Below are 21399 nucleotides of genomic sequence, written 5' to 3'. Positions count from 1 at the left end.
CGCACAATGAAGTCAGTGAGACTACTCACAGGGATAAAGTTAAAAGGTGCCTAATCTTTGAAGGATTGAGGCTTAAATAAGTACAATTTTGATTTAATAATTCCAGTAATAAAGAAAAGCAGTCCAACTCCATGTATTTAGAAAAAAAGGAAAAACATACTAATATTTAAATTCTCTTCCACTACAATGTTTTTTAAATAAAATGCATACTCAAGAGTAATTTCACTGTTGTAATTTACTAACTAGTTCTTTCTATATCTAGAGAAACAACTGTAACTCTTTAATTTTATTATGTGGTACAGGGATCTGTAATTTCAAGATGTCTGTCTCCCAGGCTGAAGCCCCTGAAGGTTCTCATAAACCTTTGTTACTGGAAACATACTTTGCTGCTACATTGTAATTACACCACAGGCAAGCAGATATTACAAATAAATTTGTCTGTACCACTCTGGCTGCCATTGACCTAATGATAGACTTGCCTTAAAAGAAAGTTGGCAAAGACAAAAGTCTATGATGCAAAGGTGATCCAACATTTTAACTCACAGAGAAGATGTTTCTGTCAGGCAGATGCATCCACTTGTACTTATGGCTGTATTGTGTATCATTTAAATATTTTTATCATGTTCAAATACAGAGCAAATGCTAAAGTAAATTCATCATGATAAATACAAACAGTTCATCTGTCAAAATAAGACTTTTTTTATACCCACAAATAGGAACACCCAACATTAAATGAATCCTTGTCAGAAGATTTCTATAAATACTTAATTACTTTAATACAATACGGATGTTCTTCTATTATAAGTGAATTGTACACTCTCCTACAAGAGGATATTCATTACTTTCTAACCATCTGTCACTTCAGTTCTCCAAACACCACACCTCCCCAAAAATCTAATTAGTTTTGATTCAGTTGCACATTATAAATGAAGCCAGTGTGGAAACTGAAAATGTCGTCTAATGAAGTTAACATTATGGCATAATGGAAGGCAGTCCGCAATACAAAATGGATCAGAAGGCAAAAAAAGAAAAAAAAAGTCACACTCTGCTAATTGTATTATACATTTTCCCTCTCCCACTGAGTGAGAAATTCTTGGCTATTAAGAAAAAAAAGGGGGGGGGGCAGCAAAAATCCCACAATAGATCAACTTACAGGTAGTAAAGTTTCCCTGCTGCAGGAAGAACCCGTTTCCTATAATCTATTCCAGAATCAAGTCGGATTGTGCTGCAGTATTTCTACAGAAACAAAAGATAGCATGATTACTTTCCTCAGTTCTGGCATTAGGGAATGCAGGTTATAAAAATAAACCTAAAATACTAAAACCATACAAACACAACACAGTCAATCATACTCTGGAAACAAAGACGTACCCTACAACTACTTCTAATTTGTAGCAATCTTTATATTTTTTTAGTGCAACCAAGATTATAAAAATTCTTTAACTTGACTGTAAAAGAAATATAGTTTTTAAAATCATCAACTAATTTAAGTTTTGTTGGGAAAAAGATTGAAGCACAGAACACAAAGATTAAAATGCTCTCCCTAGACCAATTATTTTCTTCATGCCCAACTGATGTAACTCATAATAAGGAACATATATTTTTATTTTTAATAAACTATTATAACCTTTCCATTTCCATACTTGAACCATAATGTATTCATGATCGCTCACTGAATCTATTGTCATAATAACTATTCAGGCAGAAAGCATAGAACCAACAGTACCAGGTTTCACTTTTGGTGAAATCCTGGCTCCATAGAATTCAATAGCAACCCCCCACCGCCACCCCATTAACTTCAGTAAGGCCAGCATTTCACCCTTTGGCAGGGACCAGGTTTCTGGGGATGAGGGGATTGAGTTTTTTGAGTTTTTTTGCTAAGTGCCTAAAACACATTTGGGCACTGTACAACCTGCAATCACAACAACAGGAGCCTCAAGAGAAGAAAGGTCTTCAAGGGAAACATCTGGACAGATAAACCTGAATCAACAAGATAACTGAAACAATAAAGCAGAATTTTTTTTCAGGAAGCGGAACACTATTAATATCACCCTGAATTCCACAGATCCATACAGTACCAAACTCCATGGAATTGAAGTGGATCTCAGCTTTCCTCTGTATTAATAGATTATCTTTGACACTCTTGTTAAAGATTTCATACTTTGTTTTTGAGAATCTTTTCATCAAAGTTTGTCTATGACTGTTCAACTAGGCCTGACCATTGATCAAAATTATTTTACTTTAAGCAGTTAACTAATACAATTCACAAGTGTCAAATCTAGTCTATAATGACTAGATTGCAGAAAGAATAGGTTAAGGAAACCTTAGAACTACCTTCACTATTAATCTAGGAACATGGTCTCTTTCTGTGCTGCTTTCCTAGGAATTACTGATTTAAAAAAAAAGTTCACAGGAGGGAAATGTGATGATAGGGAGTCTTGATATCACTTAAATTTTTCCTTGGATATTGCTGAAGATTCTGTAGATCTAAACCAGGGGTCGGCAACCTTTCACAAGTGGTGTGCCGAGTCTTCGTTTATTCACTCTAATTTAAGGTTTCGTGTGCCGGTAATACAGTTGAATGTTTTTAGAAGGTCTCTTTCTAGAAGTCTACAATATATGACTAAACTATAGTTGTATGTAAAGTAAATAAGGTTTTTTAAATGTTTAAGAAGCTTTATTTAAAATTAAATTAAAATGCAGAGTCCCCCAGACCAGTGGTCAGGACCTGGGCAGTATGAGTGCCACTAAAAATCAGTTCGCGTGCCGTCTTCAGCACGTGTGCCATAGATTGCCTACCCCTGATCTAAATGGATCAGCTGTATATTTTGATTTAGTCTTCCTCCTCCTTTTAGGAGGCATTAGAGTAAAGGAAAAAAGTGAAAAGGCCACCTTAAAAGCACAAAATGCTAGGAAAGAGAATTATTAAAAATGCCTGGGAAGGAAAACAAAAACAACCCCACTCCCCAAAACCAAAACAGCAACAAACCTAACAGAATAAATGGCCACAAAAATAAAAAACAGAGTAACATTGTAATTGCAAAAAATATGCTTCGGAGACAGGCAGCAGCATGAACAAGCAAGTAAGGGATGTTTGAACTTCCCCTTAGCATCATCTGTATCTACTAGTAGGCAAGGCAAAGTAGCAGAGCCCCAGAATTTATCAGCAAGGCTGGTGTATTCTGCTTTTCTTTGTCAGGAAGGCCTACTCAGCATTTCACTCACTAGAGCTTTCTAGTTTAACAGAAATGGATCAAACAAAATGTAATTTTCTTTGTCAGCCAGAGAAACAAATTTTGGCAAGAGTTATCAGTGCTCTGAGGTCATCTAGATCAGTTTGGGGTCTCTGATAATGATTTTCACTGGTTTCTTTTCTCTGGAAATTATGTGGGTTTCTTGGAATTTTGCAGGAGATTGTGGGAGTTTGATCTCATTTCCCACAATCCCTTTGGGCTTTTAGGTTTTTCAAAATCCTCCACTACTTCAGGGAGTTGTGGGATAGGTACCCAGAGGGTGGCGCAACTGCAATGGTTCAGAATAGTTGCAGTATGGCTAAGAGGCAAAGTGCACCTGAAACACCACAGCTAGTTTGGTAACACTGCACTGTAGGTACTTACAATGGTGTATCTCACTAGTTCAACTACTAATGGTTCTATTCGCTAAGGAAGATGCTCTGCATACTTTCACTTTGCTGGTGAGGAATGGGGATCGATTACGGAGACTACTGTTATGAGCAGGGTGAAACCTTATGAGTTGCGTTTAAACCTCCTTCAAACTGATGTGTGAATGAATTCCCCATTGAAGGCAGATAAGGGCCCACATCTAAAACAAAGCCTAACAGAGTCTGTCCAGAAACTAGCACTAGGTTTGGCTGGGTATTATGATCAGATGTGTGCAGGTGGGTGGCAGAGGTGGGGAGAGAACACCCAGAAAACTAAAAGACAGCCTGAAGGAGGAGCTGAAAACACGATGGCTGACTTAGGAAGTGTTTTTTGTGTCGGGGTGCAGGCTGAAAAGAATGTTCTTGAATAAAAGAAGCTGCTTCCTGCTATTAGATTCCTTCTGCATTCAGAGACACAGGACTTTGTACATTCTTTGTAAATAAAAAACCCTGCATTATAAAAATACCTACCACCTACTTCTATTCCCATCTGGAGCACCCACAGGGCCCCAAAATTTGAATACTGCACGGGTCAAAAAGGGGCAACACTACTGAGGTTGGCAGAAGTATGTTAGCATTTGTTGCTACTATAATTCATAGCTTGTTTGGCTGATGGGGAGTTTACCATTGTGAAGAATACATGAGTTTGTTTTAATCATCCCAATGATTTATAGTGAAGGAGTTTATGGAACTGAGAATTGTGAATATAAATATTATCAATAACATCTAGGAAGTACCTTTGTTGTGCTCTATTTGTGGTTGGTTAACTCTTTTGCTGTATGTCTGCATCGCCTCTTTTTGTTCATAGGTTAGAAATCTTTTTAGAAGTGAAAAAGTTGGAGAAGTGAATTGCTATATTGATATTAAATATAAAATGATTGGTATAGGATCACACAAAATCTATTCTGAAAAATATCTGTATTAGAAACACAAACATGCAGACTAGCTGCAATATTGAACTAGGGTAACTTTAACCAGAAGGGCAAAATAATATGTATATTTCAGGGACAGGAAATATACATCTTGTGGGTTTCCATTTTCTTTGTCCTGCTTTTGTGCAGGGGTGAAGAACCACAGAACGGATTTAGGGAGATTGGAGTGCAGGAGCAGTCCGATATGGAGCATTGTGTTATACTGAGCAATTGGTACAAACACAGGTCTAAGGATCAGTTACTGGAACAGACATAATGTCTTCCTCTTTAGAAGCCTTTTGGTATTTATTAAATACTTCTCTTTGGAATGGCTGGTGCTCACATCTTGTTTCCCTGTCATGGCAGATATAGTTCATCGTAAGTTCTTTGTTGTCCTGCTTAAATCTACTCTGCCTTTCGAACAGTCCTGGTTTTTTCATCTTCAAAGCAGAGTAACTAGAATATTCAATCATAGTCCTGTTTCATAGTGCTCTTTGTATCCCTGGCCCAGGCATGCTTATTATTGTCCCAAAATTAATTGAATTGGACCTTAAAGTCAGTCTCGCGCTTCCACTGCTTGCCAGAGTGATGCTATACTCAGCGAGGTGCTTCAACAGCTGGTCGTAGATGATCGCGTTCCCAAAAGAGTTCAGCTGCAACAAAATCGCCTTATCTTTCTCTGTGGTCCCCAGTGTCTGCATGTCTGCCACTGACTTATCCTCTTCTTTTTAAAACTGAAGTAGCTCAAGGAGGCCCCAAGGCCCATTTTGCTAGGCCTTGTATACAAATAACAAAAAGATGGCCCTTGCACTAAAGAGTTAACAATCTAGCTGGCAACATGCTCATAGGAAAGCTTTCTCTGAAACAGGATTGCTGTTAATTAGATTGTAAGATCTTTAGGGCAGAAACCATTTTTTCCTCATGTGTGTGTGTATAGTACCTACCTAGCACAGTGGGGCATCGAGGTGCTACCACCAAACAAGTTAATAATACAAATAATAAATAATAAAAAAGGAGTGGATCATTGGACAGTAAATATGGAAGAAACTGATGCTGGCAAAAGTAGCACACAAATGAGCTCTATGGTGTTCTGTAGTTTTGCACAAACTTGCCCCCTGTGCAGTAGAGTGCAGAATACAGATGAGACAGAACACTTAAAGCAGTGACTGATGCCCTGTGTGTTGGTAGCAGTAAGACTGCTCACACAATTGGGCTATTATACCAGTGCTTCCCATCCACACTAGCACTGTACTGATGGAGATAGTATAGTGGGGGACCACAAGGTGGTTAACTTACCTCAAAGCAAGACAAATTCCAATGGTGGTGGAAAGCCATGCACTGATGGGAGGTGGGGGGACGGGAGGAGAGCTATTTCCTCTCCTCCCCCAAGATATGCAAAGGATACTAAAGAGATTTTCATTCTAGGTTTCTCTAATGGAGACACGGCCATTGTTGGAGAAATTTAACAAATTCCAAGTTTTGTTTCCATATTTGTAAATTAGGAATAACATTAACTTACCCATCTGACAAGAGTGTTTGTGAGGTTACAGTTAATGTTTGCAAAGAGCTCTGTTAGGGGGAAATGATGTAAGTGTTAAGTATTAGGAAATGTAACTGGTATGCATTATAAAAAGAATAAAAATATGCACTATAAATATTGTATAAATTCAGAATAGAGGGTTTTCAACATTTGAGATTTATAAAAGATGAAGATTGACATATAAAAAAGATAAAAATTACAGAAGGGCTACAAGTATGTGATTGTATGAAAATGAAAAGATGTGTACTGTTCACAAGTACAAATAGTGAACATTATAAAATCTATATAAATGTATTGTGGCCGGTCTAGAAAAATGTCCTTTTCTCCCCCTTATAGATGCCTGTAAAGCTTTATTTATAAATTTGGGAACTGGAAAAAAATGATAGTAAAATTTTACAAACTCTACATCAGGTGTAGGCAACCTATGGCACGTGTGCCGAAGGCAGCATGCGAGCTGATTTTCAGTGGCACTCACACTGCCCGGGTCCTGGCCACTGGTCCGGGGGGCTCTGCATTTTAATTTAATTTTAAATGAAGTTTCTTAAACATTTTAAAAATCTTATTTACTTTACATACAACAATAGTTTAGTTATATATTATAGACTTATAGAAAGAGACCTTCTAAAAACGTTAAAATGTATTACTGGCATGCGAAACCTTAAATTAGAGTGAATAAATGAAGATTCGGCACACTTCTGAAAGGTTGCCGACCCCTGCTCTACATGTTCTTTGATGCATTGTCACAGACTTCCCAGCCTTTTAAACTTAATATTTTATTAGCATTTAAAAAAAGACTAATATGAACTATAGGTTTTAATTTCTCTCTCTTTGGATAACTAACTTCTCCATCTTCGGACTGATTAAACCCTACAAATGTGATTGCATTCTCATACTCACTAATCACTACCAAGAAATCCTAATCAGCAGCAAAAGAACCTTAACTGGAGTCCTCAGATTGTTAGTCCTTAATTGTTAAAGCCACAAGCCTGACTATTGGTTTACAATTTTAAAATGGAGCTTTAAACTTTCAGATTTCATCTACTTGTGCTAGATTTCTCTTATCTTTGTCCCTAAATAAAAACTTAGGGTCAAACCTAAAGTTAGCCTACTCAGGCCTTGGGCTGCTACCTAGGGTTTCCAGTAATTTCTCTGTGCAATGAAGGTATTTAAGGACTGTGACTTCTTACCCCATTCAATTCAAATCCATAACATTAATCAGCCTTACAATTTATTTTGAACTGGTTTATGTACTTATGTATACAAAGGACAAATACAATTATAGTCTGAAAATGCAATTAGTAAGTTAAAAATAGAGAGTTATCATGTACTCATTACCATATAAGTGGGAGTAAACGCTTCTGATTCTGGAAGGAAAAAATGTGAAGCTTCAAAGCTCAAGTGGGGGTAGACAGCACTAAAGAAGAGGCCATAAAACTTACAAGTGCCAATAGGGTGGATTTTACACTTTGAATAGCTCTAATGCTACTGTTAAAAGTTATTAAATGCACAATGGCTGTATAAATCACCACAGAAATGTAGGACTGGAAGGGACCTTGGTAAGTCATGGAGTCCAGTCCCCTGCAATGAGCAAGGACTAATTATAGTCTAGAGCTTGTCCAACAGCTGTTTGTCTAACCTGTTCTATGATGGAGATTCCACAACCTCTCTAGGTAATCTGTTCCAATGCTTAACTACCCTTACAGTTAGGAAGTTTTTCCTAATGACTAATCTCAATCTCCCTTGCTGTAATTTAAGCCCATTACTTCTTATCTGTCCTCAGTGGTTAAGGAGAACAATTCGTCACCTTCCTCTTTATAACAGCCTTTTATGTCCCTCTCAGTCTACTCTTCTTCATGCAAAACAATCCAATCCCTCCCTCCCCTAATCTTTCCTCATAGGTCATATTTTCTAGACTTAATATTTTTTGTTACTCTCCCCTGGACTTTCTCCAGGTTGTCCACATCTTTCCTGAAGTGGTGTGCCCAGAACTGGACACAGTACTCCAGTTAAGACCTTATAAGTGCTGAGTAGAATGGAAGAATTACATCTCCTGTCTTGCTTACAACACTCCTGCAAATACATCCCAGAATGACGTTCGCTTTTTTTGCAACAGCATTACATTTTTTACTCATATTTAGTTTGTAGTCCACTATAATCCTCAAATCCTTTTCTGCAGTACTTCTTCTCATGCAGTCATCTCCCATTTTGGATTCGTGCTACTGATTATTCCTTCCTAAGTGGAGTACTTTGTATTTGTCCTTATTGAATTTCATCCTATTTATTTCAGACCATTTCTCCAGTTTGTCCAGAATTTTGAATTCTAATCATGTCCTCCAAAGCCCTGGCAACCCCGCCCAGCTTTGTATTATCTGTAAACTTCATAAATGTACTCTCTACGCCATTATCCAAATCATTTATGAAGACACTGAATAAAAATGTACACAGGATAGATTCCTCCGGGACGCCATTTGATATGCCCTTCAAGCTTGACTGTGAACCACTGATAACTACTCTCGGAGTACACTTTTCCCACCAGTTGTGAACTCTCCTTATAGTAGGCTCATCAAGGCTATATTTCCCCAGTTTGATTCTGAGCAGGTCATGTCAGATAGTAAGGTTTTTGATACTAAGTCAAGATATACCACATCTACTTCTTCCCTCCTAACCACAAGGCTTATTATCCTGTCAAAGAACAATATTAGGTTGGTTTCACATGATTTGTTCTTGACAAATCTATGTTAACTATTACTTATAACATTATTTTCTTCTAGGTGCTTACAAACTGATTGATTAATTGTTCCATTCTCTTTCCGGATACCAAAGTTAAGCCAACAGATCTATAATTCCCTGTATTATCCTTATTCTCCTTTTCATAAATAGGTACTATATTTGCCCTTTTCCAATCACCTGGGATCAGTCCAGTCCTCCACAAGTTCTCAGTGATAATCACTGTTGGCTCAAAGATCTTTTCAACCAGTTCCTTAAGTATTCTAGGATGTATTTCATCAGGCCCTGCCAACTTGAAGACATCTAACTTGTCTAAGTAATTCTCAACTTGTTCTTTCTTTATTTTAGCTTCAGATCCTACCCCATCTACATTTATGTTCACTATATTAACCTCCAATCACTGCTAACATTTTTTGTAAAAATAAACAAAAAAGGCTTAATATTTTGGCCACAGCTGTATTTTCTGATATTGTCTTTCCCTGCTTCATTGAGTAATGGGCCTACCCTGTCCTTAGTCTTCCTCATTGTAAAATGTTTTGTTAAATAAATCTTATAAAATATATATTCCTTCCTTTAAACACTTGTATTAGTTATTAGCTATTGCATTCAAGTTTGGTACAAGACAGTTTTTAAATGTTGTCATGATACTAATATATAGCACAAGAGCCTGGTAAATAGAGAGACAAAGATTTGTAAGAAGCTCAAATGAAGGTCAAATAAAGTTTATGCATTAACCTGGCAGTCTCCCAAGTACAATTCTCCTAAGTCACAGTAACATATATGAAATCAAAACAGGTATATTATTAGTAGAAATATTTATATTATGCTTGTACCCGAAGGCCCTATTTGGGATTGGGACTCAATTGTACTGGGTAGCATACAAACAGAAGAGAAAATTCTGTCCTGGATGATGTATCCTCTAAAGATACAAACAGACAAAGAGTGGAGGATGGGTACAGAATATACAAACAAATGAGTTTGAAGAATTGGCTCAGCATCGTTAGTTACATGTATTGCTGCTTTTATTTATATGGGGGTGCAGAAGGGAGTAAAGCAGCAAGGAAAAAAAAGAAGAACAGAGGGGCAATTGTAGTTCATTGTCTGCCTAGCCATTGTCAGCAGGTAAGGTTTTGTAGGCTCCACAGCAGAGAAGAGTCTTAAGCTTGGACTTGAAGGATGATGATGTAATAGTAGTTGTATGGATTTTATTAGAGAGTTCTCCCCATGTACAAGGGTCACCATGAGAGAAAGCATGGAGGTGTTTGTGCAGCTGATTAATCGATAGTAAAGCCAAGAGTCAAAATCATGAGACGTTACTAAATCAGATAGCAGCTGAGATGATGTGGTCAGAATGACAAGCCAGAAAATTTATTTTAACAGACACATTTGTCTACATTTGAGGAGAATGAGGTTGCCTTAGTCAAAATCAGAAAGGAGGAAGTGGTAGCATCACAACATAAAATGAGGACTCATGAGAACAAGACTTTTGACTGAGCGGATAGACAGGAAAGGCCAGATTGATCAGGATACGCAGGCAAACAAACTACGGACACAGGGATGGATTTAAGCAGCAGGCTGCAACTTTATTAAATTAACACTGGGGAGAGGTGCTACATGTCCACCTCTGTTCTCATGTATCAGACATTTAACTAGTCCAGTGCATGGTTACAGGGCTCCTAAGACTCAGATCACTTCTCAATCCTCTCGCCCTCCATCCACATGGGAGGTGGGAGGGGGATATCAAGGAGGGATCTCAAGCCATGAAGACTTCAGGTCTTCTCTTCTTCTGTAGGTCCACCAGCGAAATCCTTAGTCATTTGCTTCTGGGAGTTAGTTTTTTTTTTTAGCTTTTATCCACACTGGACACCAACCACAAGTTGCAACAAGCTAAACAGTTTTACTATTCCTAATATTAAACATTCAAAATCTATTCCATTAAACCCAATCATGCCTCCACAACAATGTGAGATAGGTGAAAATCTCCACCAGATCTCGGACAGTCTGATCCAATGGGAAAACCTACTTCTTGATCCTAAAACAGGCCAGCCAAATCCTGAAAAACACAACTCTTACACAACAACTAAAGGGAAGACAGGGGCAACTAAATGGGACTAGAGGCTCTTCAAAAGTCCAGGCAGAGTTTAAATATGCTGGGGAGGCTGGAGGAGAGGATAAGGGCCAATCAGCACATCTAGTCTCCAAAGCCTGGCTAACAGGAGGTGCAGGACCCGAGAATAAGTGACCAGTTCCTGCATCCCCACTTGTCTTCAGGCACTGTGCCTCAGTCCTACTGGTCTGATCAACAGACTCGCTGTTGATGGTGAGGGGAAGGGCATGGCAAGACTTAGTCATAGCAAGACCATGCAGAAAACTAGTCATACTGGGGACTTATCCCTGCTTTATCTACTTATTGAAGGGATCCAGATTAAATTTTGCACAGGTATTAAGAACATAAGAATGGCCATAGTGGGTCAGATCAAAGGTCTATCCAGCCCAGTATCTTGTCTTCTGAAGATGGCCAATGCCAGGTGCCCTGGAGGGAATGAACAGAACAGGTAATCATCAAGTGATCCATCCTCTGTTGTCCATTCCCAGCTTCTGGCAAACAGAGGCTAGGGACACCATCCCTGCCCATCCTAGCTAATAGCCATTGATGGACCTATCCTCCATGAATGTATCTAGTTCTTTTTTGAACCCTGTTATAGTCTTGGCCTTCACAACAGACTCTTGCAAGGAGTTCCACAGGTTGACTGTGCATTGTGTGAAAAAATACTTCCTTTTGTTCATTTTAAACCTATTAAATTCATTTGGTGACTCCTAGTTCTTGTGTTATGAGAAGGAGTAAATAACACTTCCTTATTTACTTTCTCCACACCAGTCATGATTTTATAGACCTTTATCATGTCCCCTCTTCTTGTCTCTTTTCCAAGCTGAAAAGTCCCAATCTTATTAATCACTCCTCATATGGAAGCTGTTCCATATCCCTAATCATTTTTGTTGCCCTTTTCTGAAACTTTTCCAATTTCAATACATCTTTTTTGAGATGAGGCGACCACATCTGCATGCAATATTCAAGATGTGGGCGCAGCATGGATTTATACAGAGGCAATATATTTTCTCTCTTATTTTCTGTCCCTTTCTTAATGATTCTCAACATTCTGTTCGTTTTTTTGACTGCCACTGCACATTGAGTGGATGTTTTCAGAGAACTATCCACAATGACTCCAAGATCTCTTTCTTGAGTGATAAAACCTAATTTGGACTCCATAATTTTATATGTATAGTTGGGATTATGTCTTCCAATGTGCAGTACTTTGCATTTATCAATACTGAATTTCATCTGCCATTTTGCTGCCCAGTCACTCAGTGTTGTGAGATTCGTTTGTAGCTCTTTGCAGTCTGCTTGAGACTTAACTATCTTGAGTAGTTTTCTATCACCTGCAAATTTTGCCAACTCACTGTTTACCCCTTTTTCCATATCATTTATGAACATGTTGAATAGGACTGGTCCCATTACAGATCCCGGGGGGACACCACTATTTACCTCTCTCCATTCTGAAAACTGACCATTTATTTCTACCCTTTGTTTCCTATCTTTTAACCCAGTGGGTCTCATACTTTTTTACTGGCGGCCCCTTTCACACAGCAAACCTCTGAGTGCGACTCTGCTGGCAAATTAAACACATTTTAAAATATATTTAACATAATTATAAATGCTGGAGGCAAGCAGGGTTTAGGGTGGAGGCTGACAGCCTGCGACCCCCCATTCAATAACCTCACAACCCCCAGTTTGAGAACCCCTGTTTTAACCAGTTACCTATCCATGAGAGTACCTTCCCTCTTATCCCATCACAGCTTATTTTGCTTAAGAACCTTTGGTGAGGGATCTTGTAAAAGGCTTTCTGAAAATCTAAGCACACTATACAGTAACTCCTTGCTTAACGCTGTAGTTATGTTCCTGAAAAATGCAACTTTAAGCGAAACGATGTTAAGTGAATCCAATTTCCCCATAAGAATTAATGTAAATGGGGGAGGGGTTTAGGTTCCAGGGAATTTTTTTTCACCAGACAAAAGCTATATATTATAGAGATGTACACACAGTATACTTTTTAAACAAACAATTTAATACTGTTCACAGTTATGATGATTGTGAAGCTTGGTTGAGGTGGTGAAGTTAGAGGGTGGAAGAGGGAGGGATATTTCCCAGGGAATGACTTAATTCTAAATGATGAACTAGCACTCGGCTGAGCCCTCAAGGGTTAACACATTGTTGTTAATGTAGCCTCTCACACAAGGCAGCACAAACACGAGGGTGGGGAGACAGCTTAGCAGACAGACAGACAGACATACACCTTGTGTGTCGGGGAGAGAGAGAGATGCACATTGCCCCTTTAAGTAAGCTGACCCATTCTTAAGTGCATTGTCTTTTTAAGTGGATCAGAAAGTTGAGATAGCAGCTGCTGCCCAAAGCTCTCTATGTCTCTCTCCGTTTGTGTCCCCTCCCTGCTCTATATGGAGAAGTGGTAAGCAGGGTCCAGGCGCAGGGGAGAGGGGGACATTAGCCCCCCTCTTCCTCACCTGCACAGCAAGCAGTAATCTCTGGGAGCAGCTAAAAGGTAGAGGGCAGGAGCAGCACATGGCAGGGAGGGGAGGGACAGCTGAACTCCTGGCAATTGATAGCCTGCAATTGATAGCCTGCTGCGCAGCTGCAGCACAGGGAACTTAGGGGAGCAGGGATCTGATGGGGCAGCTGATGCGGGGCTGCCGGTCCACCCTGGTTACAAGCCCCCACCAGCTACCATCAATGGGATGCTCTTCCTGCAAGCAGTGGACAAAGCAGGCAGCCGTCAAATGATGTTAGAAGGGAGCATTGCACAACTTTAAATGAGCATGTGCCCCAACTGATCAGCAATGTAACAACGAAACAACGTTAACCGGGAAGACTTTAAGTGAGGAGTTACTGTATCCAGTGGATCCCCCTTGTCCACATGCCTGTTGACCCCTCAAAGAATTCTAATAGATTGGTGAGGCAAGATTTCTCTTTACAATAACCATGTTGACTCTTCCCCCAAAACTTTTTGTTCATCTATGTGTCTGACAATTTTTTTCTTCATTATAGTTTCAACCAGTTTGCCTGTTACTGAAATCAGGCTTACCGGCCTGCAATTGCCAGGGTCTCCTCTGGAGTCCCTTTTAAAAATTGGTGTCACATTAGCTATCCTCCAGTAATTTGGTACAGAAGCTGATTTAAATGACAGGTTACAAACTAGTTAGTAGCTCTGCAATTTCACATTTGAGTTCCTTCAGAACTCTTGGGTGAATATCATCTGGTCCTGGTGACTTATTACTATTTAGTTTACCAATTTGTTCCAATACTCCTCTAATGTCACCTCAATCTGGGACAGTTCCTCAGATTTGTCACCTAAAAAGAATGGCTTGGAATCTCCCTCACATCCTCAGTCATGAAGACCTATGCAAAGAATTCATTTAGTTTCTCTGCAATGGCCTTATTGTCCTTGAGTGCTCCTTTAGCATCTCAATCTTCCAGTGGCCCCACTAGTTGTTTAATAGGTTTCCTGGTTCTGATGTGCTTAAAACATTTTTTTCCATTACTTTTTGAGTCTTTAGCTAGCTGTTCTTCAAATTCTTTTTTGGCCTTCCTAATTATATTTTTAAATTTCACTTGCCAGGGTTTATGCTCCTTTCTAGTTTCCTCACTAGGATTTAACCTCCACTTTTTAAAGGATGCCTTTTTGTCTCTCACTGCTTCTTTCACTTTGTTGTTTAGCCATGGTGGCACTTTTTTGGTTCTCTTATTATGTTTTTTAATTTGGGGTATACATTTAACTTGAGCCTCTATTATGGTGTCTTTAAAACGTTTCCATGCAGCTTGCAGGGATTTCACTTTTGGTGCTGTACCTTTTAATTTCTGTTTAACTAACTTCCTCATTTTTGTGTGGTCTCCCTTTCTGAAATTAAATGCTCAGTGTTGGACTGCTGTGGTGTTTTCCCCACCAGAGGGATGCTAAATTTAATTATATTATGGTCACTATTACCAAGCAGTTCAGCTATATTCATCACTTGAATGAGATTCTGTGCTCCACTAAGAACTAAATCAAGAATTGCCTCTCGTGGGTTCTAGGACTAACTGCTCCAAGAAGCAGTCATTTAAGGTGTCAAGAAACTTTATCTCTGCATCCCATCCTGAGGTGACATGTACATAGTCAATATGGGGATAGCTGAAATCTCCCATTATTATTGAGTTATGTTTATAGCCTCCCTAATCTCCCTGAGTATTTCATAGTCACTATCACCATCCTGGTCAGGTGGTCGGTATTATATCCCTACTGCTATGTTCTTATTATTAAGTACATTCCATTGAACAAGCCAAAATCTAGAAGCATTTAAAAGTTACTTTTTTAAAAATTTTCTCTAGATTTTAACTTTTATTCTACTTTAGAATTGTTAAAACTTAAACCACTCAACTAACCATACTTATACATCTTAATGTCTACAATATCAAGTAGGATGAACGGCAAGAAACTTCATACACAATAAAGGAATTATTTAAATGCTGGTTTTATGTCAGCTATCCTATATTACCACAATGCCAGAATATACATGTGCACCAGGTTTCAGGTCAAATCTCCCCTTACTGTAATATCTAGTTTACACATGTGCAGCAGGATTCCGGTTCACTCTCCCTTTACCATTACATATGGGCTATGTCCACAGAACCGGTTTTACATCAACTCTCTCCTTATTAAAATGCCAAGACTATACAACTGTAGCTGGCTGCACATGGAATACATGGACTATATATACACAGCTGGTTTCACAAACTCTCCCATCACTGATCTACATAAAACTGGTTTCAGATCTCGTCTCTTATACCAGTATAGCAGCACCATACACATACTGACAGTTTTACATCAGCCACTCACACTAAAACACCTCACAATAAAGTGTTAACATCTTTTAAAAATATTATGCACATTTCAAGCAAAATTAACAAAATCATTTTTTTTTCAAAACAGAGAGAAAGCGAAACAAATAATGGCATTAATGTGTTGTTAAGGTTCCTGGACTCTATTCATAAAAACACAACCATTAAAAATAAGGAACGCCTGAGTTTAGGTTCTCTTTCAAAATTTAAGAGTAACTTCAATAAATACTCACAATTTAAAAAACAAAGCATAGCAACTTTTAACTCTGACCATGTTCACGAAAGTGTTGTATGTTGCACTTATTATCAAAACAGATTCATATGGGCAAGTTATTGTATAGCATACATATGCCTGTAGGGAAGAAAATGAGTTTTAAAATGTCACTTTTAAAACAACGCAAGACAGAAATTATTAGATTAGTACATTGTTTATGAGGAAGATAATCTATTGTTTGGCAGACATGCAGTTATATGTTAAAACACTAACATAAGAATATGTTTCCAGCTATGGATTACAGATATCTAGTCACTGTGACATTTTAAATGAACTAAAGAATGATTACAATGAAAACCTCAGCTACATACTTAAGCACAAAACCCCCCAACCCAACATGAATGGATATGCTGCATTGTATGTTTTCTATGAAAATTTTTGAATGCTACAGTGTTTCTTAAATTACATAGCATCAAGTTGTTTAAATATTGAAATGCATCAGCTATTAATGTCTTGTAGACCAGTGGTTCTCAAATTAGGGCCACTGCTTGTTCAGGGAAAGTCCCTGGCAGACCGGGCTGGTTCATTTAGTTGCCACGTCTGCAGGTTCGGCCAGTCGCAGCTCCCAGTGGCCGCGGTTCACCACTCCAGGCCAATGGGAGCTGCAGGAAGCGGCGCGGGCCGAGGGATGTACTGGCCCCTGCTTCCTGCTGCCCCCATTGGCTTGGAGAGGTGACCACGGCCACTGGGAGCTGCAATTGGCCGAACCTGTGGACGTGGCAGGCAGGGCCGGCTCTGGCTTTTTTGCCGCCCCAACCAAAAAAAAAAAAAACCTGCATGGGGGCCGGAGCAGCAAAAGGCTGCGGGGAGAGGAACAAACCTGCCAGCCAGCCTGAACAGCAAAGTTGGGGGGAGGGCAGGAAACCAACTGGTAGGCCAGCAGGAGCAGCAAGGGGGGGGAGGGGAAACCTGCTGGCCGGTTGGAGCAACGAAGGAGGGGAGGCAGGAAACAAACCTACTGGCGAGAAACAAACCTCCTGGCCAGAGCAGTAAGGGGGGAGCATGAAACAAACCTGACAGCCGGAGCAACAAAGGGGGGGGGAACATGAAACAAAAGTGCCGTCTGGAGCAGCAAAGGGGGGGGGGGGTGCGAAGGGAAGAAAAAACAAAAAAACAAAAAGAAAAAAAATACCTGCGGGGCGGCGGGAGCACAGGTGCAGGGGGACTCCCAGCCCTGCAGACCCCGGGCAGTGGAGTGCACACCCCAGCTAGCGGAGGAGAGGGTAAGGGGGGGGAGAGAAAAGGGGGGTGGATCAGGGCTTCCTTACACAGGGCGCTCGCCATGCAGCCCTCCCACCACGCCTCCTGCTGGGAGGGCTCCACACCGCTCTGGTGGGCAGGTAGGGAAGGAGGCGGGCTGCCGTGCCAGGCTTGCTGCAGACCTGGCACCGCTCCCAGCAGCTACGCGCCACCACCCCCTACAGGGTGGCAGGAGCACCAAACCAAAAAGAAAAAACCTGCAGGGGCAGTGGAAGCGGCAAAGAGAAAAAAAGAAAAGAAAAGATTGGACTGAATGCCACCCCTTGGAATCTGCTGCCCCAAGCACCAGCTTGCTCAGCTAGTGCCTGGAGCCGGCCCTGGTGGCAGGTAAACAAACTGGCCCGGCCTGCCAGGGGCTTTCCCTGAACAAGTGGCAGCCCTATCTTGAGAACCACTGTTGTAGACCAATCCTATCTCCAATTACTACAGTAATCCAATCAACATTCTCTCTCAAAGCCACTTGATAACTTTTTAAGAGCAAAAATACGTACATACATAAATTGACTGTGTATTCAGGATCTTGTGGTGCACAATCTATCTGTTCTACATAATTCTTCTTAGAATCATAGAACAGGCAGGTTAGAAGGGACCACAAAGGTAATCTAGTCTAATCCCCTACCAAGATGCAGGATTTGTTGTGTCTAAACCATCCAATAAAGGTGGCTATTTTATTTTCTAAAAACTCAAATAAAAGCACCTGTGAAGTATAGATAGAGAAGAAATTACATTGCTATCTTGTATAAATTGTGGAGAATTAATTGTGTAGATGAAATATTTTGTATAGAATATTTAGTGAACTGTAATCTGTGATTTAATATTTTATTAAATAATGCGTGTGTATGGCAATATGAGATTGCCAGAGCTGAAGATGCTTTTTTGCAGGGCTTTGGAGTGGAGCCCGGAGCTGGAGCGCAGAGCAGTTCAGCTGCAGGTTTTTGTCTGGAGCTGGAGCGGAGTCGGAGCACAGCTCCAAAGCTCTGCTTTTTTGTGTTTATTTTTACCTACATGTAGTGAAATATGTGACAGATAAAGGGATTTTTAAATATTGAGACGATATATACATATGCACATGTGCACACAACTATTAGCTTTATAGAAAAACACACTTTGATGAACCTATGCGAAAAAATAAAACTGTAAGGGTGGTTTTAAACAAGAGATTACAGAAATAATGACACCATCTTTGTAAAGCTTGTTGAGATCTACTGATGAAAAGCCCTGTATCGGAGATATATATTTTTATTATTACTATTAACCAGCAAGGATGGCAAAGTACATACCCTAAGGTCCCAATCCTGCAAAATTTATGCACATGCTTAATTTTAAGATTCAGCTGGACTATTTACATGTATAAAGTGAAGCACATGTATATGTGTTTGCAGCACAAGGGCTAAAGAGTATAAGTTACCATCACCGTTCTGAACTACTGCAATATGCCCTAAATTGTGAGTATACTAGGAATGGAGAATCATAAGAAATTGGAAATAAAAAAAAAGAAATGTTTAAAGAACCTGGTACTGTTCCTCCTATTGTTTTTTCTGTACCACTACAAGCTACTATTCCACTAGGATGTGGTTGTATGGATAGAGTGCACTCTCTTTTACAGCACCATTAGAGGACAATATTCCATGCAATCAGTTGCTTCTGTCAACTAACTTTGCAGAAACCTGCTTTGACAAATACATCTGATGGCAAGAACTGCTTCATACTACTGAAGTGAGCTAAGATTAAGATCTTGCTCCTATTCTCAGATTCATAATGCTATATAATCAGCTATTACACTTATACATACATACACCACTAATGAATTTTAAAAAGAAATCTATATGAACACTTATTATTTATAACCAAGGGCAAGGCTGAGCCTGAGAAGTGCAACTCCAACAGAACTTTCTGAATGAAAGGATCAACAACTACTGTTTTAGACATCAATCTTCCCTTTTCAAGCACATCCTCTCTAGCTAACTCCTTTACATTACATGACATCCAAACAAGTATCCAACAACAACAAGACTGCAAAACTGATTTAGACTTCCCTGGCTATTCATGAGGACTGAAAATCCTTCCTCCTATCAAATTATGCAACAATAAGGTTTTTCATTAGTAATCATTCTCCTCCCCACCCACCCATAGATAGTGTCTAATTAGAAACAAGAGTTTTATTTGGGGGTTTTAAAATTCTTAACTGGGATATCAGGAGAAGGCTAACAGACCCTTTTCCTTCTGAAAAACACCACTGTAATGGAAATAATTCCAAATGGTTCATAACTATAGTAAAACAATAATTCTTTCTTAAGTAGGCTGATAGTATGTTTAATGAACACATTTGTTTTCTGAGCCATCATATATGATTAACATTAGACTAGTTACAATGGATGGTCTTGAAATTTTCAGCTAATGCCAATCACCGTCTTATTTCAGGATTTAAAGTTAGTAAAGCAGGATTCATGATTTATAAGACCCCCTCCCCTCCAGCTGTTTGAAGTTAGGTGAGGAAAACTGGACCATAAGCTAACTCCATTCCTTGTCCTGTTGAGAGAGAGAGAGAGAAAGAAAGTATGCTGGCAGTATGTTGGTTTCTTTCCCGGACAGCTTCTGAAGAAGGAGCTAGAACCAAGCCATGAGTTACACAACACGTATGGGATGCAGGACCCTGAGAAGCAATGGTTGCTTGCTTTGCTTATGCTTAAGGTTAGCCCTGTTAAATGAATATACCACATTTGCAGCACTCTTAATACTCTGCTGTCTAGACTCCTAAGAACTTCAATTTACAACAACAAAAGCAGGAAAGAGGAATCGTCAGGTATTTAGTGGCATAAAAAACTTGGTCAAAGTCTTGTTTGATATGCACTCAGTTTTCGTCCTCATGTTCAGATGTTGTTGAAACAGTAGACTTAAAAGAAATAATGTCAATGAATCCTCCCAAGCACTATACATGACCTCTGGGGTAATTAGCAATCATTCAAAAGCAACAAGACTAAAATGTTCTATTCTTTATTACTGTCAGCTCTTATCTTGATCAGCATTTTAATAAAGATGGTTCGTTTCGAAGACAGTTTCATGAATCAGTCATAATTACATTCTGACATGCAGTGAATAGTAAAGCAAAACTAAATATCACTTCATCAACCTTTCTAACCTTTATGCAAGTATTAACTGTAAATAATTTTTACACAATCCTACAACAGAAAATCTGCATATTTCTTAGCTTTGTATATATTCTACCCTAAGTGAATTTCCTGTGACCTATACCTGAAAAACACAATCAGCCATAATTATTTAGTCTTATGAGATATTCAGGTGTTGCCTTTCACAGCTCAAATCAACTTCAAGTACAAAAGACTACTTGTTCTGTATAATGGCACAATGCTTCAAAAGGGTTAAATGAAATGCTACTTTCTTTTTACAGGTTTTTTCCTCTTATTTTTCAATAACTGTGGAATGATAAAACATTGCAGATTACTACAGTGCTAGAAGCATCATTCCTAATACAACTTTAAAAAAACACTAGAAAAAATAAATGTTGTGGACAATTTTCAAAATGTTACTGTGGTCAGATTTTGCATTTTAAATACAAAAACAATTAGATTTAGTTGTTATAGTTAAGACTGATCATGTATGACAAATGCAATTCTTATTTATATTTTTAAATTGTTATTCTAAACAGACAGCAAAAATCTAGGCAGTGAAGTGTTGACAAACAGAATTTGTAATATGGGTCTTCTTACATTTGTGATAGAAACATTTTCAGCTTTAATCCGAGTGGTTTAACAGGAAAATCATTGAGATGCAGAATTAAGTCTATGAAATTACACAGATTTACATCAGTTTAGGATCTGGCCCTATAATTTTAGTGATTAAAAATAAACACTTCTAGCTACTGCAGGAGAATACACAATTCATTTTAGAATCTTGCTACAACTTAGTTTAAACCCTGTCTATAAATGTCTATAAATACAGTATCTAGTAAATAATTAAATTTCAAACAATGGGTAATGAGTGTAACATAAAAGATTCTAAAGTTCACTAGGATGTATAATATTTCAGATCTTGAAACTAAAGAAAATGTTTTTTATTTGT

At 38.9% G+C, this 21399-nt stretch overlaps 1 protein-coding gene across 3 annotated transcripts in view; it reads right to left on the bottom strand.

Annotated features, from left to right (window-relative positions):
- The window catches only part of AFG1L (AFG1 like ATPase), a 167465-nt gene that overhangs the window by 63128 nt on the left and 82938 nt on the right, over positions 1-21399 (bottom strand). For all 3 annotated transcript variants that reach the window (XR_003999557.1, XM_030556069.1, XM_030556070.1), the window contains one exon: positions 1154-1236. Coding sequence is in view for 2 of the 3 variants with exons in the window: in XM_030556069.1 (XP_030411929.1) it covers positions 1154-1236 (83 nt within the window). In the remaining variant the exon portion in view is untranslated. The remainder of the gene's footprint in view (positions 1-1153; positions 1237-21399) is intronic.

This window comes from Gopherus evgoodei, chromosome 3 (assembly GCF_007399415.2).
Source record: "Gopherus evgoodei ecotype Sinaloan lineage chromosome 3, rGopEvg1_v1.p, whole genome shotgun sequence".
NCBI lineage: Eukaryota > Metazoa > Chordata > Testudines > Testudinidae > Gopherus > Gopherus evgoodei.
The sequence above is the reverse complement of the archived record's forward strand: the minus strand, read 5'-3'. Positions and strand labels throughout refer to the sequence as shown.